Below are 26,924 nucleotides of genomic sequence, written 5' to 3' on the forward strand. Positions count from 1 at the left end.
ATAGAGGCTGTCGACGAAGACGTGCTATCCATGATGCTGTGCCACATTTCCGGGCTATCCAGTCAGGCTTTCCCCCCTGTTGTCTGCTCAGTACTCCTTCCTTTTTCTTTCTCTTTCTTTCGATCTTCTTTCTTTGAAACAACTGTGTCATAAAACAAACCTCGTTCTTGACATTGTCCAGCTAGTCTGCAACACGGGTATCTCGAAAATGCGAAGACGTGCGATGACATTCGGTACCGCAGACTGGCTAACTGCGAGATGTGTATGGTCAATGAGGCTTACAATGGGCGTGTCTATCTTGCTACAGGGTATGATGTGCGTGGAATAATACCACTCATCACGAGCAACAGGGGCATCTCGTAAAATCCAACGCCTCGGCAACCAAACTCAGGGGAACACAATAACCTCTCTCATCTCGGTTCTCAAACCTGGGTAACAAGATCCGGCGCATGCCTCTCAACGCTTTCCTCCAAGACAGCCACTCCGCGCGCAACCTCTAGAGGCTGTGCGAGAAATTTGCCCTCTTCGTTTTCGTGCTCCTCCATTTCTGTGGAATCTTCACCAAGCTGGACATTTACGGCAGCCGGCAGGCTCACAGTTGAGGCTGTAGTATCCTGCCAGGACGACTCGCCCTCGCCCGTCTCCTGATGGAATGCGGCCTGGGCGGCGAGGTTTGGGGAGCCTGGTGATCGGGGCAACTGGGCGTGAAGGAGAGGGTAGGGTGACATAGGCCTTGTGTCATGGGCCATCCCGAGAAGATTAAGCTGTGAAGCCAGCTGGCTCGCCAGACGTTCGTCGACAACAACGTTATTGCTCGCGCCCGACGATGTACCGAAGGAAGCAGACGCAGAGGTCTCCGTTGACTGTGAGAATGTCAAACATGATCCGTACGCTAATGATATACACACTTACCGCCGAAGCTGATCGTAGGCCTAAATTTGCAATCAGACTGGAGCTGCAGACGGGTCTCTGACGAAATAGATGGAATCCATATCCGGTGGCTGCCGTAGCAGGAATGCTACCCTCTGCGACACCATCTAGACTAATGTATGCTCGATCCGCTCCACCAGGACGGCAATAGGGGCAAATCTTGTATTGACACTCGTCTTTGGCATTAGGAACCCAGGGTGTCGATACGTTGCGGCCCAGTATATCATCCAGGTCATAGGCACTCCACTGACGAGCACCGTCGTGTTCTTCAGTAGGGTTCGATTTCTTCCGGAACGACTCTCGACGGAGAATGTCTCCAAGCTAGAGACTAGACGTTAGTTGATGTGGAAGTTCCTCTGATGTAAACACCACATACGTGTTTGCGTTGGTTGAAGATGGTGAGAAGCTGGTCGCTAGTGTAGGTGGTGGTGATGTCCCTTGCGGGCATCTCCTCGAGAAAGCAGGCGGCGTTTCCAGACCGTTTCTCAGGACCGCGGTCCCTCGGCTGGACGACTGTGACGAGCTGCTTTCCCAAATCATCAAAGGTGACCTTTCTCTATTAGCCCTGCCTTTGGTCATGGATGGTGTTCCTCTCACCTCGTCTCCGCTAAGTATAGAATCGCGCAGGATCTCCTCCTGATCTTGGGAGCAACGATACAGCCAGCCAAAGGGACCGTAGTTGCCGCACGAGTCACATCGAAGAATATAACTGTAGACACGGACCATCGTGACGTGCGTGCAGGCTGCAAAGGTGCGCGTCAGGTGAGGGGCGGGTTGGGCGGCCATACTGATACCGAGCACCCAAGACGCGACGTCAAGGGGCTGGCCGACTGAAGACAAGAGCGGTTGCGCAAACGATGTTTCTAGGATAGTTGTTTACTGAGAAAGAAGTAATCGCCTGGCTCGAATAGCGATGACCCTTGGAATAGTTAGTTGAGGGTCTCTGGACCGAGGAGGAAGGCGTGGCGATAATTAGCTATGCAGGAAGGAGCGCCTCACTTCACTGATAATTCACCTGAACTCGCCTCAAGGCAATTTAATGAGAAACCATTTTACATCATTCTTGTCATGTCATGCTGAAACGTTGAAATCATGGGCTTGTGTTTGTCTCCTTTATTTGGTTATTTTCGGGCCTTGTCTCTCCGTGTGTACCTGTTTTCCATGACATGGGCCTCAGTCGATATGAATAAAGGCTTATTGATACTCGAATATCTCTATGTTGTCTTCATGATTTGGAATCCCATGAAATGTATTGCTTGAAAGACCACGTGAACATGGAGAACGGTGCATCGGGACAATATGAAATATGACGGCGAAACATCATCGTTCAACGGTGATGCACCTTCAACCTGTCGCAATGGCTTGGCCACGACCAAATTACAAACAAGATAACCTTTTGGAAAATCTATAATATCGAGAGTCATTGTTCTGGACCACAGTACGGTATACAAAGCTACGTGAAAGAGAGGGGTAGTTTTTCCGGCTTGGTCTGATTAGTAACGATGAGAACCGTTCTGCCCAGGTATCACGGTCAACTGACACCGAAAATGGGGCATGCTTCGTTCCATCATTCTTCGTTCCTTTGTAATAGTGAGATTGTGTAAGCTACAACCTGTGTCTGGTGGTGAATTTCCGCTTGAAGTGTCGGGCCATTCCGAGCGTACTCAATCAAGCTCCTTCCAGATGGTACAGAACGACCCTCATCACCGTTGATTTTGAGCTGCAGCGAGTGACATCGATATGCATGCGAGGGGCGTGGTTCGGACGACACTCGGACGATTCGGGAAGGTAGAGCATGAAGTTCGATCATTAAACTAACGTTTTTTGGAGGGACTAGATGAATGGGACAACCCAGCACTTCTTGGTGGGCACAGGAGCAAAACTGCAAAACTCCCGTCCCTTGATCTCTGTCAGGGTCAGAATGCAGTCAGAATGAGCTGGCGAGCGCATGTTTTGTTGCCGATGCCGCTAACGAATTTTGGACCGCCCCTCAGCAAGTGAAAACAAACCTCGGGCCATTGGTAGAGAATGGCCCAATCAGGGCTCTCCCTTGGCACACCCCTGCAGCTTCGACCAGCTCTTGCCCGTCATGCAACATCCTGGTCATTTCTTGCGTTGACAGACGAATGAGCATCTCACAACAGAGAGCTCCAGGTCCTAGACTGCTAGAGTTGGCACCACCCCCATCAATTCAGTCAATTTCCCCCCAGCCAGCCCAGCCGAGCCCAGCCCGTTCAAGGTGGTGTCTCCCGTGTTGCGTATCCGTACCTATGTACACAAATCCGCCGTGCCAGGCCCCCGTACACCCCCAGGGCCCAATTGTGTCAACCTCCTCAACCACCACCACCACCACCACCACATCAACAACCCTTCCGTCGCTCCCTCTCCCCATTGTGCTGCTGCCGCCCAACCTCCTCTCTGTCGACGGCCAGACGCTCACTTCCTGTGATCTCGAAGAATACCCAGTACGTTGCCCCGAATTTCCGTATGGTCTCCGGGTCGGCTCGTCATTGCAATTGAGCTCTCCAGCGACCGAAGCTCCAGCCGCACAATTAACCGATCGTCCCTTGTCGGTCGGCAGAGCGACGCGGTAAACAAATCATTGGCTGCCCCTGGGCTTGCACTCTGGAGCCGCAATTCAATTGACGAACGCCCCCCCCGAAAACCCATCGCAAACACCCTCAAAGACGGGCCTCCTTTGCTGATACTCCTCTCTTTCACCGCAGTTTCCCCCGCGATTTCTCGATTACGTTAGCGATACCCCCGGAGCCTTAGCCCACCATGTCGGTCAAGTTCGAGAAGGACACGATAAAGAAGGGCGTGGAGGAGGTCAAGAAGGGCCTCATCGGAGAGCCTCTCCCCGGCACCAGCGGCAAACATCCCATCTCCGAGGCCATTGGTACCGCCATCACCGGCGGCAAGAAGAATGCCGGATCCAAGGGCTATCTTGCGGTTCGTCTGCCAATCCCCCGATGCTGGGCGACTGTGACATGCGCGCGAAATGAGCACGACGAAGGTTCATGGGACAGGTTCAGGGAGAGATGCTGACGCGCTATTCATTCCAGGCCTACATTAAGCAGCTTGAGGAGAACCCTCTCCGCACCAAGATGCTCACTGCTGGTACCCTCGCTGGTGCCCAAGAGCTGATCGCATCCTTCCTCGCCAAGGATCGTAACAAGCATGGCAACTATTTCACCTCGCGCGTGCCCAAGATGGCCGCTTACGGCGCCCTCGTCAGCGCTCCTCTCGGTCACTTCCTCATTTGGGCCCTTCAGAAGACCTTTGCCGGACGTACCAGCTTGCGCGCCAAGATCTTGCAGATTATCGTCAGCAACTTGATTGTAAGTGGCCTGACCTCTAATCAGAGCTGCTGAGCACGTACTAACCCGCGTCCAACAGATTGCGCCCATCCAGAACTCCGTCTACCTCACGGCAATGGCCCTCATTGCCGGTGCCAAGACGTACCATCAGGTCCGCGCAACGGTCAAGGTTGGATTCTGGAAGGTCATGAAGGTCAGCTGGATCACCTCCCCGCTCTGCCTGGCCTTTGCCCAGAAGTTCCTCCCTGACCAACTCTGGGTCCCCTTCTTCAACCTGGTTGCCTTCATTATCGGCACCTACATCAACACCATCACCAAGAAGAAGCGTCTCGCAGCTCTGCGTAAGAAGCACTTTGGTGACGGCCGTTCTCCCTCCATGGGAGGCCGCCCTGAGGACTACCCGGGCCCCAAGGACTACCCTGGCCCGATGGGAGGTCCCAACCCCCCTTACTAAACGACTCTGCTATGGTGAGATGGTTGAGATGATGTCGATATAACGCCCACTTGATGAGAAATCTGGTAACATCTAATACGAAAACGAACCCAGCCCTTTGGGGCGGGTTTCTGGAGTTGAGGGGCGTGGGGGGCAGTGTGAAGATACGCGAGCTGGGAGCAAGCGGGCTTGGAGGGATTGCAATCGACCGCCGAGCGTCCTTGTAAATTTCGCTTGCTTCAAACGTTGCTATCATGTTATATGTCCTGTGTCGGTAAATAGGTTCAAATGCGCTTGGATTATGGTTCGACATGCTTGGTATTATCTACACGCTCGTGGATTGAAGTGACTCCTGCTGCCCGATATCTACAGTGTAGTGCTATCATGGTTCTCTTTCATGAGATTTCCACCCACGCTATGTCAGCGTCTGACACTGCGTGGTTGTCTGAGCCTATCCATGGAGTACCGTACAGACGGATCCCCGCTACTACACCGATAGCCTGCTCCTCTGCAGGATTTGTGTTTCATGACTCGGCTCAGTGGGCAGGTCTTGACCCTTCGTCGTTGGCTCCTGATTTTGAGCCAAATCGACGTGGTCGGCGTCGACTGATGCAGCGGCAGGTCGAGCACTTGTGTTGAGTTTGCGTCTTGGGTTTGCTCCCTGCTTCATTCTCCGGCCGACTCACCAGTGTCCACCATGAATCCGGGGCTCCAATACTCCCATTCCGGACACTGCTTATCAACCCACAACATACCCTCGCCGAGAAGGTCCTCTAGTGCAGTCTGGGCCCGCGCTCTCGGCCATCGAAGATTGACCATCAGCATTGAAATGCTCACGTATCCCAACACCTGTACAGCCTCCAGCACGGCACTCTGATCGGTATTGAGTTCCTTGGGGACGCTCCGGATATATGACTTGCTGCCGACCTTGATGACACTGTGCGAGCTGCCCAGCGGCTTCAGTGTACCAACAGCCCTCAGCACATCGTCCTCCGTCACCTCACTTGCACCCTCCATGCGCCCCTTCATGATTCGCTCCCTCACCTCGCGGACACCAATCAGCCCCCCATTCTCGTCGCGCGTTGCACCGCACACTTCCACCACGCGTACCGCCAGCTCAAAGTAAAAGTCGTTAACCGACCGGCCCAGTAGCTGCGCCCAGATCGAGGACGAGCCGCCGCCACCCGAGGACGAGGATGAGGACGCGAGCGGGTCGACACCGATGGCGGAGCACATACGGGCGAACTGGGCGCGGAAGGACGGGTTCGAGCGGATGTCCTTTGCGTGGGTCTGCGCAAACTGCTGCAGGAGGGAGCGGAAGACGGAGAGTTGGGTCTCAAGGGCTTGCGCATTGGTGCTGCGCAAGTTGGAGCCATGGGAGGCGTATTGCGCCGAGGTAAGGCGGGAACGGTCAAAGGCCGCGAGGCCGACGCCTTTGCGGGACATGGTCGCGTGTGCTGTGATCGTGGTCAGGGTGCGGGTTTGGGTAGAGGAGGGGAAATGGGGGAGCTTCGATCGTAGTGCTTCACATGCGGAGGCAGGTGGAGGTTGCGGATAGAGGGGCGCCGGGCGTCTTGGTGGATGCCATATCGGGGTCGTTTGGCGCCGATGTCATTTGTGGTCGGGTCCCCTCGGACGCTCCGTCAATCTCGAAGGATGACATAAGCTTCTTCGGGCCCGCTCTTCTTTTCGGTCCAGCGGTTCTGAGGTCCGTCCAAATGAACACCGAAGCAAGGCCCAGACCAGCAAAGCACTAGCGTCACGTGCATCTAGGCCACACCCCCACCCGGAGAATCTCCGGCCACCTTAGCCACTAAACGGGCATAGCCCCCCGGCAAAAAGGGCACAACCCTCTCTCAAATCCAACTCGCAAAATTTCGGTGTTCGAGCCTGACCAAAGCAATTACAGACGCCCTGCCTCACGATCGCGCTGCGAATTTCCTCACAGTCCCCCCTCCATCCCGCAGCAACCATGTCGTCCACCCAGAGCGTGCAGTGCTTCGGCAAGAAGAGAACCGCCACCGCCGTTGCCCAGTGCAAGGTACGATCAAAATCCGATATCCCCTCGAGAGAAAGAAGACGAACACCGGAAGAGAATGACGGAAGAGGGGAACGATAAACATATGGATATCAGAATTTGGCAGGCTGACTCTTTTTTCGCGCATTAGGCTGGCAAGGGCCTCGTCAAGGTCAACGGCAAGCCTCTCTCGCTTGTCCAGCCTGAGATCCTCCGCTTCAAGGTACGATTTTATCCCGCGCGAATCCATTGAGGAAACCCGGTCGGCAAGAGGAGGAACTAGATGGATTGGGGGGCCTGGGGGGCATAAAGAGCAAGCGCTGCGACGTTTGACTCTACCTACGGACGAGAACAACATTCGCAGCGCTGTTGCTCTTCGCCACCTACCTACGAATTGATTTGAAGAATCCCCTAGCGATCAGGGCTCCACGAGAAAAAAAGACGTTTACAAGAAGAACCCGACAGAGACTAACGCTGCGCTACACAGGTTTACGAGCCCCTCCTCGTCCTCGGCCTTGACAAGTTCGCCAACATCGACATCCGCGTCCGCGTCACCGGTGGTGGTCACACTTCCCAGATCTACGCCATCCGTCAGGCCATCGCCAAGTCGGTTGTCGCCTACTACCAGAAGTTCGTCGACGAGCACTCCAAGAACATGCTCAAGCAGGCTCTCGTCCAGTTCGACCGTACCCTCCTCGTCGCCGACAACCGCCGGTGCGAGCCCAAGAAGTTCGGTGGTAAGGGTGCCCGCTCCAGATTCCAGAAGTCCTACCGTTAAACGGTACGCGTCGGATGGTTTCTTTTTCTTGCCCGAGCGGTGGTGGGGAAAAAGGGATATGCAGCACAAAACCTTTGGGGGAAGCGCTGTGGGTTTCCGGGTCCAGCATTTGGTGTTTCCCGCGAAAAATATTTGGCAGTTACTGTTTTACGGGGGAGTCAAACGTGGATCAAAAGATCTGGTTCGTTCGTCTCGTGTCTTTAGGGAAACGGACCGAGATCTCGGCCAGAGCTCGACATGTGGAGGTCAGGTCGTGCGTGGGATTTTAGCATCGCGCTGTTTCTCCGCCGCCGCCCCTCCGTCGATGCAATTGCATGGCATGCCTCGCGGTATCGCTGCTTGGCTTGGTTTGTAAAAGGGTCAGGCAGGCAAATGAAACATTGAAACTTCATGACACGGCGTTTTGGGCTCGAGTTATGCGTGTGCCGTGTTTCTTTTCTCTTCTCTCTCTTGTGTCGTTATGGCTGGGAACTCGCATCCATGAGGCATGGGGTAGGTGTAAGACAGGAAGACGGTTCAACAATGACATTTCAACAACTTCATGTCCCATGTCCTCCATACAGTTCATGTCTCCATGTCCTCTTCCACAGCCCTCCGATGGTCCATGCCGGTCACGAGCCTCGTCAGCACCTCGGTCCTGTTGCTCTCATGCCCTCGACCTTTCAAGCTCTCCCAACCTGGCTTGTGGGCAAGATGCGTGACAGGACTGAATGCATCCTTGATTGATTGCCATTACGACTGGCTACCTCTTCGGATAGTACCGAGGAATTGCACCGTTTGAGGATGTGAACGTTCACTCATACTCACGCCGTCTAGCGAGGAGCCAAATGACCCCCCAACATCCCAGACTAAGGTTCTCTGCAAGAGGACGTTGCTCTTCGGCTCTGGTTCAGTCAACGGTGCCTCTTGAAAGACACATGTCCCGGTGTAGTAGTTATGCATTCAGTGCAAAACAAAGTGCAAATCTCGATGCCGAGAGCATACAAATCACCTTCCGAACTTACTTCCGCAGCCGACTAGTCTGGGTCTCAGAGCACGCAACCCCGAGCATACCCAAAATCGCCAACAACACCTGCAGCTACCGAGACTGGACCGCAGCACGTCCAGCTCAACACCGAACGAAACAAAAAGAACACAATCGCCACAAGCAAAAGAATGTGATCAGTGTGAGGCTTGAACTCACGGCCTTGGCATTACTCAACATATCTGGTGATATATTAGTACCACGCTCTAACCAACTGAGCTAACCGACCAAGCTGTTCCCTTGCTTGTTGTTGTTGTCAGGCTGGTGCCCTAAGCCCTATCAGACGGAAAGGCAGCATCGTGAGTTAGGGTCTGTCTGAGAATGGTGGTGGGCTCCGAGTGACTCCATCATGGCTAGGGTTCGCAGTGACAGGTGGCAATGGGCTTGGATCCGCCGCCACGGTTGGCACCGAGAGTGCGAGTGCTTCCCAAGGCAGCTCGGAATGTGAAGAGCGCGATCATATCGTGTCAATCCGCGGCATGAGAGGGTGGACAATGCCAATGTTGATCAAAATACCCGTTGTTCTACGACCTTATGTCTCAGCTGGTGCTCGTCAAAACTCTGAACCCAAGTCATAGTGCAGACTATTTCAATGTCTCGCGTCAGCTGCGGTGAAAACCACTTTGAGTTTTCCTTCAGAACCAACAGTGACTGCCGAATTACCCTGCCTCACAGAGCATCAACACTGGAGCGAAAGAAGCTTGTTGAGCAACCTGTTAGAGTTACACTTTTGCATGCCCATTGGAAATGTGATCCCTCTAAACTCGCAGCTCAGGGCAGGACTTCTACCTTGTTGAATGCCAGTTCAAAGTAGAAGTGAGCGGACGCATTTGAGCCCTGCTTGTATAAGTCCAGGACTTTGCGTGGCTCTTTGAGCATGGCGGCATTCGGTCTGGCCAAGACTAGGCCGCCTCGACCATCAACTCCAATTCCCGTCCGAGCCACACCAACATCTTCCAGCATGGGTCAGTAACTCGTGCCACCAATCACGAATGCATCTCACCAAGGAAACATTGACACAAAGACCCGCACTCTAGGGTTTGAAACAGCGCACAGCTTATGCTTTACAGTAACAATACATAGAAGCAAATTTCGACTGCATCTCCAACAGGATCCCAAGCAGCTCGTTTCGAGCTCATCCCCGATGGCACAATTGGCTAGCGCGTCAGACTGTTAATCTGGAGGTTGGTGGTTCGAGCCCACCTCGGGGAGACACAGTGGTTAAAATCCACTCGGGATAATCTCTTTTTGCTGTTTTGCATTTTGTCCCGACGTCATGTCGGTTGACATCCCGAGTTGGACGTCAACGTCCCTCCAGTGTTTGCATACGCACGCTCAAGAGTTGCAATCAATGCCTCGCTGACATATCTACATATTTCTATTACTTGGCATATTTCATAACGGTAAGTTTTCTACTCGCCTCCAAACAAAAAACCTTAGCTGTTAGGTCTGCTATCGGCGAGAACCCAATGCCCCCATACCATAACCTTGGACTCGCACCCCTCTTCTAGCTTCATGTCGTACTTGAGCAGCATGGTGCACTGCATAATGTTGACCTCGTTCGCGGTGAAAAAATCATGGGCGCGCGCGTTGCCCATGCCCGAACCCCATGTGCGCCGGCGTCGTCGTAACTAGCTGGCTGCCGTGCTCCTCGCCCAATGTCTCGCGCACGCGCATGAACCGGTAGCCGTCGAACTTTTCGGCGTCCGGGTAGACTAAGGGGTCATACGTGTGGCGGAGGGCGCGGTAATGGCTTAGTTCTTGCAGAGGCGGATGCTGTCGGAGAGGGTAATAATGTCTGGTTGTGATGCGACGGAGGGTGACTGAGGTATGGATATTGGCTATGGTCCTGACGCGGTTTTCATACCCCTTGTCTATTTTCTTGATCCACCACAGCCCCTCACTGACTTGATGCAGCTGGTTTCATGCGTTGGTTCTCCTTGATCACCCTGATGATGAGCTGAGATTGTACAGCGCCATCTTCGCCCACCCCACCTTTTTCAAGGCCGCTATAGTTTCCTTGCGGGGGGGCTCAATAAGTTCCGAACGCTACATATATCCAATGTCGCCTGTAACGTCATATCGGTAGTCGTGTGCATCCCGCTGAGTGCTATGATGAGATATGGATGACAGCTGATCGTACCTGTCGCCATCAGCCGTCTCCTCGAATCAGTCAATGGCGTCCTGTAACCCACACCCAGCTTCTAGGGCCGCCGATTACCGCAGACTTTCTGACGATGATACACCTGTGGGCCTCAGTGAACATGTGTTATATTATCCTTGTATGATGAATCCACTTGCCTTCGAACTCTTCGTGGCTTTTGGCACTTTTTTGAGATTTCCGCAGACTCCATGAGATAATAGTTGTTGGTACCAAAAGGTGAAGCTGAGTGATGAATTTAAACACAACTTGGTTGATCTGAGGGCATAGGTGATCATGGATGGCCAAGTCAGAGTAAATGCTTTGGTTCATGGGTGCATGGAACCCGCACAGAAAGATGAGCAACATCTAGACACCCGAACCAGTTTGAGCAATAGCACTCGCTCGGTAGCAGACATAAGAATGAACCGACTTCTGCGTTCCATAGGAGTGAGTATTAGTATGTGCCTGCTTCTTGAGAAGACCCTGCGGTAGGCTAGGCCACTGTCCACAACACATCTCTCGGCAGTGGTGATGATTCAAGCATACACCCGAAAGGTGCTCTCGTGGATTCCGTGCAAGTCCAAGCCAAAGTACTCATCGAGTTCAGTGTTCCACTGAGTTTCGCATAACCTTTTCCATGGCGCTTGCTGCCGTCGGTCCAAGTTTCTTCAGGCAAGACATCCGATGGCCACCTACTCATGTAGGTATCTCTATCAAACGCGCTACCATGCCCCCACGTTAAAAGGAATGACAAACGCGTTCAACGGGGGTTTATGCTTACACAGAGGTCTGGCCCTCTTGTGAACGAAGCCGAATCCGGGGTTTCCCGGGGTATATTGAGCCACGGTAGCCACCCTTTGTAACACCTGGTATCCGTTTTCATTCGTCGAAACAGGTGCAAGCTATGCCATGACCAACACTAGCAGACGCCCCATTCCAAACACCAGCTCTTTGCATAGATGCCCACTCACGCTGGTCGCGCCACCTTTATGCGGCGGACGACCAGGCCTATTTCTCGGTGAAGCCTGGCAACGAGAAATCATGTCGCAAGGAAAAAGTGCTGGTATTTTGGGAAGGCGATGGGTGGCAATCATTACAGATAGACAGAAGCGACTGGGAGAAAGCATCACTTTCAAAATCGCATATCAAAAACCTGGAATACGCTGGATTTTGCTTGAGACACAGTCCCCGCCCCAACCCAGTTACTCGTATTCTTCATTCTCGCTGACTGCGCTGTTTAGTCGCAGTCTGTATGGTGACAGGTTGATATCGGCATAGTGGGAACTCAAGTCACAATAGTAGGCACAATAAGCTTTTACGCCAGCAGCATTTTTATTATCATCATTGATGGCCCGAAAAGATGCCAAAGAACATGATGCCGTTATTCCCATTTTCAAGATACTCATACTTGCTTAGCAAACAAAACGAAACAGAAACAGCCGCGGCTAATCCAGCGAACCGAATGCGTCTGACTTCACTTCGCGAGAAGTTCCGAGACCATGAACGGCGTTCAAGGAGTGTGCAGATTCCTGGAATCGATGCAAACGGAATGTTGCCCCTGAGTCGTCAAGTATTTCGTCCTTGTCTCATGATTGCCATGCCGATCTGCCATCTCAAGTGTCAAAGCTTCTACCGGGGGGGGGGGCAGTCGTGGCTTCCCCTAGCGGCACCCACCAGGCGCCATCACTCAGTGCCAGCCAAAGAGACCATGCCATAGCCACGATGTCTCAGCTCCAGCGCCTTTTGCTGGTGACAGAAACCAATCGTGGTGGCCTGATCAGAAATCGCTGGCGTATTTAGCTGAGACCTCAATGACATTTCCCAATACTGCAGATTCGAGCTTATGGACTAGCTGTCCCAAGCCACACCATTGAGATCGCCTATTCCGGCTCAACCGACTGCAGCGACCGATGCAACACACAATTTTCCTACAACGAGGGGAGCCACATCTTTCAAAGACTTGTAGAACCTAGACTGTTTCGGTCCAAGCAGGGTGGAATGGTAAACTGCCAGTGCTTTTTGCCTGGCGCAAAACTTGAGTCCTTTAGGTAGTGGTTCCTGCCAAGTTTCCTTTCCCGAATGCCTCAAGCATGTCGGAAACATAACCAAATTTTCCTCCTAGAAGCCTACTTTGAAGGTTGCCTTCCCTGCGTAACTCTATGACAGAGGGCACAACAACAAGCGGCGAGTTGGTCTACCTCAACGCGAGAGGCTTCGAGGTCAAGAAAGTCACCAGCTGCATATTCAAGATGGCCACCGCCCGATTCTTCATCTTGCTCGCTTGCTTCCTCGGACTGAGCAGCGTCGTTGCTGGTGCAGAACTGTCATACCAGGACATCCCAAGCTGTGCCGTGAGTAGAGATCATAATAACCGATTTCGATATGGAACCTACTCACACGAATAGGTCAAATGTATCTTCCAAGAAATAGGCCATTCCAGCTGTGCCCTGACGAACCAGACATGCATGTGTAATGACGATGTTTTGGCCGGATACGTACAAACATGCGTCGAAGCAAACTGCACAGTCAAAGAAATGCTTGGTAAGAGAAGGAGCGGATCTGATCGCATCTACGCAAAAGACCGAAGCTCATCGTTGCGTCTTGTAGTGTCCCTCAACCAGTCATTAGCTGTCTGCGGAGTGCCTCCGTCCCAGCACACCAACGTTATGCAATGGTTCCGTGCGATTGTGTTCGCCTTTTCGACTTTCTTCTTTATCGTACGGGTTGCCAACAAGTATATGAAGCTTTCGACTTGGAGCTGGGACGACACGACCTTAGTCGTGGCATATGTATGGCTTGTCCTCCCAGCGAAACAAGGTCTTTTTGTTGACACTGTTGCAGGTAGTCCTCGCAGCTTTTCTACCGGCGAGCTACCTTTGTATGTTTCTCGGCGGTCAAAATTATGCGCATCCCGATACTAATACATGTCATTTGCAGCCGAAAGGTACGGTGCTGGAAGAGACATCTGGACGCTCACTCCTGAACAAATTACAGATTTTCTTCTCGTAAGGCCCTAATGCTTGAAACGATCGCCCGGGTATCAACAGCACACTGACTATTGACAAAGCTGTTTTTCATCTTTGGCATGTTGTACATGACTAGTCTAGCTTTCATCAAGTCATCGATCCTGTTTTTATATCTCCGTATTTTCCCCGACGAAAAGTTTAGGAGGATTTTGTGGTGTACGCAGCTTTACAACCTTCTGCTCTGGACTTCTTTCATTGCTGGATCATTTGCCTCCTGTCAGCCTTTGCACTTTTTCTGGACTGGATGGACGAGAGAGGCGGAAGGCAAATGCTTCGACCTGAACGCTTTTGCCCTGTGCCATGGCGTGACTAATGTCGCGTTAGATGTATGGATGCTTTTACTGCCGGCATCTCAAATCTACAACTTACGAATGGAGCGCAAGAGGAAGTTGGGGGTCATGCTTATGTTTGGCGTTGGGATTTTGTGAGTAAGGTCACGTCTTGGAGCATTGCATAATGCTAACTAGAGGAAGTCTCACGGCAGTCAGCGCCTACCGTATTAAGGCGCTTCTGATATTTGCGACATCTTATAACGTCACAGGTTGGCCTCCACCTGAAATCACCCTGTTCACTAGCAGCCCAGCTAATGGTAACTATTAGAAGATTCATTTCAGAGTTCTATCTGGTCCCTTATCGAGCTCTGCGTGGGAATCTTTGTCGCCTGCCTCCCAAGCACACGCCAAGTGTGGAGGGTTGTTTCCCCCAAGATCTTTGAAGTAACGCACATTTACTCGAGTTCGGTTAAATCACCCAGGGGCTCCAAGGCTGTGAGCCAAGCCTCAAGAACGGTGTCAGGCGCCCATGAGCTACCACGTGTCGCAGTATACGAAGAGTCATCGATAGCGCATTTGGTCGGAGATTTTAAGAACATCGATCTTAATGACCCGAGCCCGACGGAAAAAGAACCCCCAAAGACGCCGAAGAATCGGATAGAGGCGAGAACGGAACCCTCGTCGGGCAGCTCGAGAGGCAGCTGAGGACTGAAACGAATCAGGATATCTCTTGATGGTTCTTGGAAGTGCTTGAGGATTTCGAACTTCGATATACGCACAGCATCGACGGGCCAACCAGCTGAAGATTTCGACAAAGGTTAACGATGCCCGGAAAATGATCATTCAATCATGACAAAACAGATTGAAGAGAGTGAGGCAGGCCAAGCCTTGACAGGTCAGTCTTCAGCTTCGAGCTCACGATCAATACTTAACTCTCGCCACGCTGAGCGACTGCAAACAAACACAAAACACGAGAGAGCTATGAGGCTCTGTGGTTTGACTTGCCCTAAGACAGGAAGTGAGGGACTGTTATACACCCGATACGACCGGACGGAGAAGGCTCGGAACAAATGTTGCCCTTTATGACAGAAGCCAAAGTATATGACCAGCTTTAGTCAACGAAATTCAGCCGTAAGAAAAAGTAAAGCTTGCCCAGACTTGATCTCAGAGTATGAAGATTCGGGGAAAAGAAGTACAAGACGGTTCCAAAGGACCCAACTTAGCTTTGGCTCTGGTCGTTTGCAAAAGACCGCATAGGAGGGTTCTTTGTGAAACCGAACGGCGCCTGATTCTGATAAACGCAGTTCAGTGAAACATCCAAGGATTTTTGGTCTCCAAGTCTATCGACACTTATTTAAGGTGTATCAACCACTATAGCACGCCAAGCCTGGGCTGTTGCCTGCTAGCTACCGAACCAATCAACTTGCATTCGAAGAAGGAGGGGTATCGGCTAAGTCAGATGGGGATCGGACTTTTTGGTTGAAGCTGATTATCTTTCGCCACCCAGCATCCCCATTTGTAGAGCAGGGCGCCTCGACTGAAAACAACTACAGTTCTGCCAAATACAAACAAGCAGGTTTCGTCCGTTTTGGTCATCAAAATGGCGCAACAAGAAGGCATTTACCAAACTCTATCAGGTAGTTTCCTTTCTATACTGAGCATAATGAGCATAGGTGCTGACCTTAGACGGAAGGGGAAAAAGCAACCGACGAGCAATCTGGAAATGCTTCCCCGACATCCTGCCACGGAAAGCAAAAGACGAAAGACGAGGATTGGGAGGTTATATCCAGACCGACAACTGAAGCAGAAACTCACGGGAAAGGCTTCTCAAGCAGTTTTGATCTGCAGCTCGGGTGGGGAAGCTGGAGGACTTCCGTGCTTCACTGGGATGTGAATGTCAGTACGGAGCATACTCACCTACCCTCCAGTTCCCCCAGCACGGGCAACACTGGGAAAGACGAGAAGGAGGCGTAAACGAACATCAATACCACGTGGATGATGTTTGGTTGATGGGGTCCGGTATTCAGGACGCTATATCTAGGTCCTTTGAACTGTAGATGTTTTTGACCACTTCCTGGGCGAGTCACTCAATGCGGCTGACTCAGCCACTTGAGTAACCCGCTTCAAACTTTCATTCTTTACAAGGATGAGTCCGGGCAGCTCTCGTGATCTTTCAGGTCTTGGTGGCGAATGCTGTCAACCGAAAAGAAGGGGTGTCTCCTAAGCTCCTAGGCCCGGATCGGGCCCGCGGAGGCGATGGGGACAGAACCCCCCCCGTCCCCCCCAAGAGTCTCTAGTCGCGTGCTTTCCATTAGACGAACCCAGTAAATCTAGAGATCGCCATCAAAAGTGGCATCAGGGGGATCGAAGAGTAAGACAGGAAACGGAAAGATGTGTCGGATTGCACGTGGGTCTCAAATGCAGCCACAGGAACGGCGCATCAGTCTCAGATGACAAAGGAAACAAGAACGCCCCCCATCGACAGGTTTGGGCTGAGCACGAAGTGGTTTAAGTTTACCTTCACACGAACCGTTGAACAGTGAAAAAAGTCAAATGCTGGAATCCATGCCCTGGTAAGTCATTGGAGAAAAAGTCATTCAAGACTTTGACAGAAAAGATTTAGAGTTTTAGACTTACCGGACCAAGCGGCATGACGCAAAAGCCAAACATGACAATACCAGCGACGAACCCATCCAGCGTGCAGTGACGGAACCAAGAGGATGGAAAAAAAGGACACCCATCACATTGCTGTGACGAGCGCATTCGATCCAGACGGGACTCGAACCCGCAATCTTCTGATAAATTTCCGAAAATCCATTTGTGTGAAAATCAATCGAAGTCAGACGCCCTACCAATTGAGCCACCAGACCGAAGGATGAATGGTGATGAGAATATTGCTTACTCATCGATGAAGGAATAACAGCCCGCGTTAATCTCATATAGTGAGTGAGAGGGGCGGCGCTTTTGAGAGCGGAGCCTGCAGCGGAGAGTGGAAAAGTGTGGACTGTGTTGCTGGAAGTGGATCCGTGGATCGCCCGAGTCGACTTACATGGATTGGCATGACGAGGGATGATGGAGTGTCCTCTGAAAGACGGGTTGTAGTTTTACAGTATTAAGTATTGGTATCTACGCAGCATTACTTGCGCCGTGGATGCTCTGTTATGTCTTCCCATGCTTATATACAGCAGAAAGAAAGATAACCAATAGCGGAATCCTCCAGGGCCTTCCCTTCCATGGCGCTCATGACAAACCAGCAGCAGAAATCGATTCTCCCAAAGTCAAGTCTCGCATCCGAGTGTTTTCTTAACCCCATGGTCACAGTTTATTTTCTTTTTTCAAGACATACGCAATTGAAATTCCCGTTTATGCCTTGTACCAGTTCTCGGGGGCGTCACCGAGACACTCTCCGACGGTGACGGCACGGTATCCCCTGGCCTTGAGGGTATCAATCATCTTCTGCACGAGGGACACAACGGTCTGCTGGTGGACGTCGTGCGACAGAACAATGTAACTATTGGCGGCGGCGTCGGTGCTGAGCTCGTTGTCAAACTTCTCGGCCGAGATGTGCGTTGTCTCGGGCGTGTCGTTCTCGTAGTCCTTGGTGTCGAGGCTGGTGTCGATGACGTGGTAGCCGAGGCCGGCCATGTCGCTGAGGCAGGCGTCGTCGCAGGACAGGAAGGGCGGGCGCACGTACTTTGGCGCGAAGCCGGCGATGCGGCGGGTGGCATCCTCGAGCTGGGTCATCTGCGAGATGCGATCGGCCGAGGAGAGGGTGCTGAGGTCCGGGTGGGAGTAGGTGTGGGAGCCGATGAGGTGGCCCTCGTTCTTCATGCGGATGATGGTGTCCGGGTTGGGCGCCTCCTCAATGTTGGCAAAGTTGTTGCCGTTGACGAAGAAGGTGGCCTTAACGTCGTTGGCGGCCAGGGTGTCGAGCAGCTGCTGCGTGAAGGTAAATGGGCCGTCGTCGAAAGTGAGGGCGACGAGGCCTGGCTGGGTGCACGTGGATATGGTCTGGCCGACGGGGGGGCCTTGACGGCGAGAGACAGGTCTGGGACGTGTTAGTTTTACGTCCGTGTCTAAGGGCCAGGAAGGTTGGAAGCAGAGGGAAGGGGAACGTACCCTGCGTTGGCACCCCCAGTGAGGACAAGCACTGCAGCGGCGCCAAGAAGAGTAGAGTAATACATAGTTGCTGTGACGGAGCAATAGACTCGAAGCAGGTGAGAATGGGGAACGGCAGGGACAGCGAGCAAGAAAGTCAGTGAGGCTGGACTCGGACGTGGGAGTCGTTATTAAGCTTGCTTGGCTGGTGGAAGTGGGATGCAGAATGAAGTAAAGTCGAGAGGTTGGGCAGGACGGGGGAAAGGCAGAAGACTTATATGACTCAAAGTTGGGACGTTACGGAGAATAGGTCTGAACCAAGGGGAACATGGAACAGTGAACGGTCCGGGATGATGATGGGTCCTTGCCAAGAGCTCACCTCTACGGGTCGACCCATCCGAGAATAGAGTCTAATGTATGTCCCGCTAGAGAGACGAACCCGCAGGCGCCGGGCGGCAGCGTGTGACGGGTGGCTTTCCTGCCTCATCGTGGAGAAGTTTGAGAAACGGGACGAAGACGACGAAGACGGTGCCCCGCCTCCATCTTGCATAGAAGCACTTGCTTCAGGGCCTCCACGGGCTGGCCGCTCAGCCCTGGACGCCACGATGTCTTGGCGACTATGGGGGATACACTGGATGAGGCTCCGATACGAGCTATAGGTTGAATATAGCACAGTCGAGGCATGATGAGCAGGGTAAGTCGAAAAGAGATGGCCGTAGGAGATCCGCGGCGCAATTCGACGTCAAGAGGCTTAGAGACATGTAAGCTGACTGGACGGGTTCTTCTCGCATGGGGCTTCTCCTGCAGGCAGACGCCAAAAGACATGGTACTTTTGGACGGAGAGAGAGAGAGAGGAGGAAACTAGTCGATCGGGATGTGGACGATGGAGACGCCCGAGCGGTCTGTCATTCGGTCATCCTGGACTCGGATGTGCCCAAGAGAGAACGGCCGCCGGAACAGAAGCGGCGCCACCAACGCCAGAAGGCAACAAGGTTGGCTGGTTCGGAAGTGACTGAATAGTGTGAATGGTGCCAGGCAAAAACGGTGAGCTGGTGTGCTGGTGTTGAAATGTTGACATTTACGCAAGACTCGAGGAGAGCCAGGGATCAGCGAAACGTGGACGGGGTGGAGTCAGCCACAAGCGCCGCTCGTTGCTGTCTCGGGATGGACCCAGGATTCATGGTAACAAAACCACCCCGACCATTGGCGCACCGTTGCGGGACAAAGGCCTGCTGTTGATCCAGTCTCTGCCTAGGCTGGCCACTTTTTTTGTCGTCGTCGTCGTCGTCTGTTTGAATCAGAGAGTGGGAAAGCCGACAGAACGCCTAGAATGGTGTTTCTGATGCTGGAACGAGGGGTTCCCCTCGATGGGGCTACCTCTGCCGCAAAACGGAAACCAAAGCACATCGTCGCAGCGCAAATTGCTTGTGCTCCTGCAGAGACAGAAGCAGATGACCCCAAGGGCAAGTGAGGCAGTAGAAGCAGCAGCATTGATGTCGCATTGTGGCGCGGCGCTCCTGGCGCTGAGGTCATCCGGCAGTAGAAAGCGAGATAAATTGCCGAGCGAGGCTCTTTCGTGCTTAATTCCCCTCTCGGGACTGCAGCCTAGGAGTGAGAGGCTGGGCTGGGGTTGTGAGATGAATGGTGGGATGCGGATGCCTGCCAGCCTCCACTCGCGGTTAACCATACTATGTAGATCGTTCCGCTTACTAGTATTGGGAACCATCTTAAGGATAGGCATCGCTACGAGGAGCCACGTTAGTTTTAGTGCGGTTCCCCCTCTGTCTGGGGAGAATACGGAGCGCTTGGCAGATAGCGCGAGCGCGCGGGCGGGGAGGGCCAAAAGGAAAGGAAGAGGCTTGGGCGAGAAAACTGGGCTGTGTGGTGTGGTAAGACGGCCGCGGAGCTGAGCAGAAGGAATCAACCCGCGACGGCCAAAGGCCCGAGGTTCAGAATCCTCTCAGTCGGCCAGGATGCTAATGCATCGGGGACGTGTGCCAAGGCCCCGACCGCTGGCTGAGACTGGCTCTCCTCTGGCCTCGATGGTGATCGTCCAAAAGCCGTCAGGCGAGACTTTGGGTGACTCGGCCGGGCGTGGATTATGGAATACGAAGACTGTCGTGGAACCTCTGATGCAGGGGATTGCCGTGAAGTGTGCCCCGTTATCGATCCTATGTCAGCCATCTTCGCCCTGAATTCATCGGAACTCCCTCGGTAGGACGACGATATCTTGACTCTTCCGTCAGTGCATTCAGCGACGAGCGTGCTCCCGTCTTCAGAGTTGTCATGGTACGATGGCAAAAAGCTTGGCTTGTCGTGTCATTGTAGATGCCCACGCACGCCGCGATGGGCAAATGTGTTAGAGAAGAGGCCGTCAAACCAAGACAACCAGGCCTTCCTTGTCTGCGAGACGACGCCCAGCGACCTCTTCTTCGTCCCCTGTCTGCCGGTGCATGGTGACTTGGCAATGCGACAGCGGGCTTTTGCTGGATGCGAGTAAGGAAAGATGGTCGACTGTTGGCCTTACGGAGGCGCAGTGAGGGTACACGCTGCTACGACTGCTGACATGCTGCTGAGATCGACCCCTGTCTACCTTTTTTCTTCGCGCCTCAGAGAAGCACCTGTTGCCGAGGTGGTGAGGGTGTTGGTTGCTTTGCCTTGCCTGCTCTGCTCTGCTGCTACAGCAGACCAGACAAGAGGCGATATATTTCCATCGCCACAAGGCCAGAAAGCAGTCCGCTTGATGCTGGTGGGCAGGTGGTCGGGCCGGAGGCTGAAACAAGCGTAGTGCCAGCGCCACAATCGCGACAGAACAAAGGACGAACTCGTCCACGTTGTAGTCCGGTAGGTAAGCAGATGTTCCGACTCGTCAAGCTGCTTAGAGTTTGAGATTGGAACTGGGACTGGGACTGGGGCTGGGCCTGGGGGGTTACAGCAAATCTGGAAATGGGCACGCCGGCAAAATAGAACCATGATGCTGGGACTCGATTCGATCATAGGTACCACGGCCTGAAAGCCCCCATTACACCCAGAAACGGTACACTTTCAAAACGTGGGACCTCAATGTCTTTACAACCTTTCAGTGGCCAAGGCTCTTGGCAGTAAAACCGGAAACCCTACCCAGGGGTCACCCCAACTTGTCGGGTCCCCGCGCTGTGAGCTGGAGTGTACCGTTTGCGAACCACCACCAAAAAGAGAGTGTGTGAGAGTGAGTGAGTGAGTGAGTGAGTGAGTGTGTGTGTGTGTGTGTTGAACTGTCGTCCGTCCTCATAGGGTCTTTCGCTGCTCAGTGTTCTTGACAAAGAGAAGGGGAAGGGAGGTCGTGCTGACCCGGCGCGGCATCTCATCTACTTGCCCCCTCATTTCCTGTCAAGCCGCCTGTCAAGCCGACTTTCAAGCGCCTGTTGCCTGAGCGAGCGAGCGAACGAACGACCAAACGAACGAGTGCTGCAGCAATGCAAGTTGCTTAGCGCAGGATCGACAGGTGACGGACTTATGTTGCCATGGGACCGGCTGTCTCACAGGTGAACCAGGCGACGCTTTACAGATAGAACCCGTCAGCCTGCAGTTTTCCAATGGAGGCTCCTTGTTTTTTTCAACATTAAGACCATACACAGAAGCAACGGCCCAGCCTTCAATGCAACCCCCTCAACTGCACAATGCTATCCACGGGCAGATGTTGGCTTGTTCCTTTCAGCGGGCCGAGATGCAGAAGCGCCCATTGTTTTTTGAGACAGGACTTTTGTGAGGCGACGAGACATAGGCTTGACGTCAACAAAGATGCTGGAGCGATGTCCCCTGCTCTTGTCGCGATGCACGGCCACGTCAGGCGCGCCGGTGAGGTCTCGTAAGAGCGTTGGAATATGTTGGGGCGGAATTGCGATTTCTCTTCCCCCCCCCCCCAGCTGAAGACCCTTTCCGATGAGAAACGGACGCCACCCGAACGGGATCTGCTAGGCTCACACGGCCAGCGCCATCGTTCCGAACGGAACGTCGTATTCATCAAACGGAGGTCCAGAGGGGCACTTGGTTTACGGGACGCTGATGACGCCCGAGATCGACATCCGGGGGGCACTGGGAGAGGATGGCGACCAACACTCTCTCCCCAGACCTCAAAGCTTCATGGGCCCCGGTTCTTTGCGGAGCACCGCCGAGATTTCGTATTTTCTCTCAACGGCATCGATTTCTCGTCTCTGCTGCCGGATGCCCCTCCATGCAACGAATGCCAAGACTTTTTTTCCCCGTATCTGAAGCACGGCAAAGCGAAGTTTCAAGATCCGCGGCAGCATGAACTTGCCAAGACTCTCTGGCTTGCGGGTGACAGCCCACTCACAGACCTCCGTCATGAGTCAGCCGCGCCCCGATGCTGCGATCTCGGCCGACCGCCGAAGACGTGGTACGCGGTCTTCCGGCTGATATTGAGACGTTGTCAAAACGAATTGGCGAAGATTCGACGTTGCACAATGGCGAAACATCAGGCCTGATGTTTGATGGGACCGTCCCGACCTCGATTTGAGATGGCGACATCGTCCGCGCACTTGTTTCCAACCTCACGATCAAACGGGTCTCGTCGTTTCCGCCCCCACGTTGCCGAAGAGGGTATCGCGAAGGCGGAAGGGGAAAAAAGGGCTGCTGAATCAATGGCAGTTCCAAATGGTTCTCTTGCGTATTCAGTCGCAGAAGCAAAGGCCCGCCAAAGTGGCTCGACTTCTGGCCTCGTAATCGGTGTATAGCGCACGGCCAACGTATCTCGAGAGGTTGAACACATCAGCGAATGCAGTCGGCGGACTGGCAGAGCGTGCTTGGGTGATTGGGATCTGGACTCCTGCGACGTCGCCAGGGCAGTCGTCCGGCTGTCTTCGATGGGGCCGCCATTGTCCTCTCCATTGAACCGCGTGGCCAGTGCCGTTGGTGGTCCTTGGGCTCGCATAGGTGTATGCTCAACCTCGCTCAACCCCTCATTCGCTTGGCAATATCGCTGAAAGCGTCCGTATCCATGGGCGAGCTAGCTTCTAGTGTTCTCTGCCGCGCCGTTTCCACCAACTGCTAGTCCTTCCTTGGGGCGTTTGATGGTCTTCTGCTTCCCGCCAGCCATCTTTAGCCATCACGCCATACCCCGATGCCAATGGACGTGGCGGGTTGGGGTATCTTCTGATGGCAGGTCAGGAGTGCTCTAACAGGCAGCCAGTGAAGGTCACCCATGGATGTGATGGCAACGCGTGATCCATGTCTAGTACATAGTTTTTGGCAATTCAAACGCCAGATTAACGAGGCTAAGACGGTAAATCTCTTCGCGCGGGTTGGAAGATGTCCGTTCAAGCGGCTTACACGAGTCGTGACCTAAGGCAAAATGCTTCTAATGCCTCCATCGCCGTCTTGCCAGAGCGATGGTCCGTTTGCTTTAGACCAGATTTTCGAGGCTTGCCACCGTTTCCAAGGCCTTGGCAACTTCTTCTTCCACATTGGTGGCAAAATGAGGTTGGGTTCTCCTAGCGAAACTCCTCAAAGCTATATCCAATTGAACTCGAAGTGAAGTTAACTCTTACGTTCGGCGAGTGAACACCAGAGGCTGGCAATCCGGCCACAGAGGCAAGTACTTTCGTGACTGGCACTGCCCTCTAAACCATCCTGCCACAACTCTCTCCAGCCCCTCAGGATCTTCATGATCATGAAAAGGGGCTCGGAGACTGGTTCTGGCTGATTTCTTCCCGTCTCTTTCGACACATACCAAGGTGGTGAGGTGTGATGGCATATCGTAATCTCGAGAATGGCGCTGTCTTCCGGGCACGACCGAACTCACCGGACTACCCATCTTCCGGTCAATGGATGTTTTTTCTTGTTATTCCACCCGGAACGTAAGTGTATGGCATCGTGGCCGACATCGCAGCCACCACTAACGCCAGTGTTGGAGGCGATAGCATCCCCTTGGTCTGTGAGTCGACCCCGATGCTAGGATATTAAAACAATCTGCACATACGACGCTTGACGGAGCCTTTAAGCGGCGGAGAAACGCCGTCGGAGGGGGGCTTCCGTGGTGCCTGAGATCTCACTACGGGTGAGCGTCGTGATCCGGCAGATAAGACTCATGCTGGCCCATTGCCGGCGGGTGATGTTGGGAAATACCGGCTTGGCCATGTGGTTTAACAAGACGTGCTTCATCAGGGTACGTGCCTCTGGGCAATGTCCAAGTGTTCATCCGTAGAATGGGAGGGCAAGGAGCGTCCAGCGATTGGACGTTACGTCTGTCAACATCCGAACGCATCCAACGGTTGTACAGCTGTTTACCCGCATGCGTACGGTGCCGGGAGGCTCTGACGTCTTGGAGCAATCATCGTCGGCTCCATTTTGTCCTTCTCGGCCGCACCAATGACCAAGAATACCGCCCAACGGTTCTTGTCAAGGAGTCCGAAGCTTCTTCCATGTCTGAAGCTCTCTGCTGGTGTTGCCGTCCTCGACGTCCAGAATAGAGGTGCCAAGCCAAAGTCCTCAGATGCCTTGAAAGAAGGTCGACTTTCGTCCTTCCTCCCGGGGCAATATGCCCGTCCAGCCTACCAACAGATTCTCGATTCGCGACACCCTGGGAATTTGCCGCGTAACCTGCGTGGTCTCAGGCCGATGCAAGACATCATCTCGCTCCCGGGTCCGCCGCCAAACGGACGCCCACCCCCCCCGCCCGATCGAGAACGCGGTCGACATTCCTCCGATTTGCAATCGCTTGCCGTCTGCACGTGTAGGTTGTTCCGAGATGGAGAGAGCTGCACTGCAACGTCCTCCATGCGAAATGGCTAAAATGGCCGGGAAGAGTGCAATTCTCCGAGAGGGCGCAGCCTCTGAGTCGCCCACATATCTGTCGGCAGAGAACGTGGCCAGTCGGCCAGCAATGCCAAGGACGTCGAATTTCTCGGGATTCCAGAAGGACATTCCCCATCTCCCAGGCTGTTGGTATATAATCACCTTGTTGTCAGGTACGAAAGGGAGAAACAAAAAGGGGAAACAAGAGTTGGGGAGGTTTTCTAGTTGTGTGTCTCCCTCCTCCATTTTCTTCAGACGATACCGGCGCCGGAAGAAGCCTGCTCCAATGACCTGAAGACAAACACCGATTTCATTCTTTCTGTGCCTGCGTTGTGTGCGTGACAGATGACAATCGGCACAGTCGTTCCAAGCGGGCACGTTCTTGGTCGAGGGAAGTGAGGCGTTGGGAAGCCGGAAGAGGAGACGAGACTCATGCGGCCGTGAGCTCATCGGCTCAGCGCTCCACAACAGCTGCCTTAGCTGTCTTTGCTCCCCAATAGCGATTTGGCTGGGCGCCACGCAGCGGCTTCTACCGCGGGCACAGCCCCTGAGCCTCCACGTCAGCACCACCCCGCCGCACCCGGACGGAGCCTGGAGGCCCTGAGCCACGCTACAAAATGGGCCGAGGACTACTGCCCCTCCCCCGCGCCGTCCCGTCGCCGGCCTCAACAACAGCATCAACAGCATCAACATCACGACGGGGCCTTTCCTTCTCTCTCCTCCTATTCCAATTCGTCATATTCGCAACATTTATACATCCCGTCATGTCTCAAGGCTGGGTCAACGCCGTCTATTACCCCAATTGGCGCGTCTACAAAGGCCAGACGCCGGCCACCCTACCGTTGAACGCCGTCACTCATGTTTTATACGCCTTTATCCAAGTCAACACGGATGGGTCACTGAAGCTCATTGACGACTGGGCGGATAACCAGATTCCCGTGGACGGCACAAAAGGATGTCTTTCGGCACTCGCCAAGCTCAAGACCTCGGCGCCTAACGTCCGCACACTCATCTCCGTCGGCGGCGGCGGAGGGAGTGCCGAGTTCCCGGCCCTGGCTGCGAACCCGGCCGCTCGCGCCCGCTTCGTCAAGGAAATCAAGGCCTTTTGCGACAAGTACCAGCTTAACGGTGTTGATAGTGAGTAAATCTCGTCTTGATGTTCTGTTCGTCCCCTCTAACACGCGTCCCAGTTGATTGGGAGCATCCGAGCGACGCCAAACAAGGTCAAGACTACATCACCCTCCTGAACGACGTCCGCAAACAAATGCCGGCGGGCAGATATCTCATCACCTCGGCCTTACCACCAGGCCAATACGTCCTAAAAAATATCGACCTCAGACGAGCCGCTTCCCTGCTCGACTACCTAAACCTCATGTGCTATGATCTGACTGGCCCCTGGACCGACATCTCCGGCAATCACGCGCAGCTGCTGGCTTCCAAGACCCTGGCGAGCAACAACCCCAACCTCAAGATCGCCTGCGCGGATGGCATCAATTATGTAATCACCAACGGCTTTCCGAGCCGCAAGCTTCTGCTCGGGATCCCTGCATACGCTCGCACTTTCCCCATGGCCAAAGGCCCCGGCGGGTCCTCCAAGAACTCCGCCGAGATTGACTACTGCGACATGTCGAATGACAGCGTGGATAAAGCCACGGTCGACACGACGGCGGCGGCAGCCTCCTACGTCGACGCGAAGAACGGGTTCATGACGTTCGACGTGCCGAAGACGGTGGTCATCAAGGCCCAGTATGCGAAGAGCAAGGGTCTCGGGGGCCTGTTCTACTGGACCGGTGTCGGGGATCGGAAGGGAAGGCAGAGCCTGGTCCAGGCCGGCTACAACGAATTGAACGGCATCAGGTAGGCATGATTGGGAAAGCAAGGGAACAAAAGGGATGTCAGAGATTGTAGTTCGCGGTATCTGACTCTACTTGTGTTACGTCGGAGAAGTACACCTGAACACCTTCCAGCCGCCTTGACGTACGGAGCATGAATGAATGAATGAATGAATGAACGAATAAACGAACGCAGGATTGACAACGATGTCAACTAAGAGCTTTTCACCGCTTCCTACCGTGGCGGGTTACGTGTGAA

The 26,924-nt window shown here is 53.6% G+C and overlaps 6 protein-coding genes and 3 non-coding genes across 9 annotated transcripts; 4 read left to right on the forward strand and 5 right to left on the reverse strand.

The window, feature by feature from the left end:
• Positions 1–422: 422 nt before the first annotated feature.
• Positions 423–1,656, reverse strand: ColSpa_11819 (uncharacterized protein; the record flags this gene model as incomplete). The annotated part of the gene is made up of 4 exons (XM_049278031.1): positions 423–863; positions 913–1,251; positions 1,307–1,486; positions 1,528–1,656. The coding sequence occupies 4 exons, from the start codon at positions 1,654–1,656 to the stop codon at positions 423–425; spliced, it is 1,089 nt and encodes a 362-aa protein (XP_049133988.1).
• A 2,055-nt stretch (positions 1,657–3,711) lies between these two features.
• On the forward strand, positions 3,712–4,704 carry ColSpa_11820 (PXMP2/4 family protein 4; the record flags this gene model as incomplete). Its single annotated transcript, XM_049278032.1, has 3 exons — positions 3,712–3,882; positions 3,996–4,271; positions 4,330–4,704. 3 exons carry the CDS (start codon positions 3,712–3,714, stop codon positions 4,702–4,704), a joined length of 822 nt encoding a protein of 273 aa, XP_049133989.1.
• Positions 4,705–5,349: 645 nt separating this feature from the next.
• On the reverse strand, positions 5,350–6,129 carry ColSpa_11821 (valacyclovir hydrolase; the record flags this gene model as incomplete). Its single annotated transcript, XM_049278033.1, has 1 exon — positions 5,350–6,129. One exon carries the CDS (start codon positions 6,127–6,129, stop codon positions 5,350–5,352), a length of 780 nt encoding a protein of 259 aa, XP_049133990.1.
• A 526-nt stretch (positions 6,130–6,655) lies between these two features.
• On the forward strand, positions 6,656–7,478 carry ColSpa_11822 (40S ribosomal protein S16; the record flags this gene model as incomplete). The annotated part of the gene is made up of 3 exons (XM_049278034.1): positions 6,656–6,724; positions 6,852–6,923; positions 7,188–7,478. The coding sequence occupies 3 exons, from the start codon at positions 6,656–6,658 to the stop codon at positions 7,476–7,478; spliced, it is 432 nt and encodes a 143-aa protein (XP_049133991.1).
• A 1,158-nt stretch (positions 7,479–8,636) lies between these two features.
• ColSpa_tRNA_317 lies at positions 8,637–8,731 on the reverse strand. Its single transcript has 2 exons — positions 8,694–8,731; positions 8,637–8,672 (listed from the first exon to the last, which is right to left on the reverse strand). It is a non-coding gene; the product is annotated as a tRNA-Ile (tRNA).
• A 909-nt stretch (positions 8,732–9,640) lies between these two features.
• ColSpa_tRNA_312 lies at positions 9,641–9,714 on the forward strand. The gene has a single exon. It is a non-coding gene; the product is annotated as a tRNA-Asn (tRNA).
• Positions 9,715–16,707: 6,993 nt separating this feature from the next.
• ColSpa_tRNA_316 lies at positions 16,708–16,813 on the reverse strand. The gene is made up of 2 exons: positions 16,777–16,813; positions 16,708–16,743 (listed from the first exon to the last, which is right to left on the reverse strand). It is a non-coding gene; the product is annotated as a tRNA-Arg (tRNA).
• Positions 16,814–17,306: 493 nt separating this feature from the next.
• On the reverse strand, positions 17,307–18,127 carry ColSpa_11823 (chitin deacetylase ARB_04768; the record flags this gene model as incomplete). Its single annotated transcript, XM_049278035.1, has 2 exons — positions 17,307–17,991; positions 18,063–18,127. The coding sequence occupies 2 exons, from the start codon at positions 18,125–18,127 to the stop codon at positions 17,307–17,309; spliced, it is 750 nt and encodes a 249-aa protein (XP_049133992.1).
• A 7,470-nt stretch (positions 18,128–25,597) lies between these two features.
• On the forward strand, positions 25,598–26,694 carry ColSpa_11824 (chitinase 1; the record flags this gene model as incomplete). The annotated part of the gene is made up of 2 exons (XM_049278036.1): positions 25,598–25,970; positions 26,024–26,694. The coding sequence occupies 2 exons, from the start codon at positions 25,598–25,600 to the stop codon at positions 26,692–26,694; spliced, it is 1,044 nt and encodes a 347-aa protein (XP_049133993.1).
• Positions 26,695–26,924: the final 230 nt, after the last annotated feature.

Source organism: Colletotrichum spaethianum (assembly GCF_022836535.1).
Source record: "Colletotrichum spaethianum MAFF 239500 DNA, contig51, whole genome shotgun sequence".
Lineage (NCBI taxonomy): Eukaryota > Fungi > Ascomycota > Sordariomycetes > Glomerellales > Glomerellaceae > Colletotrichum > Colletotrichum spaethianum.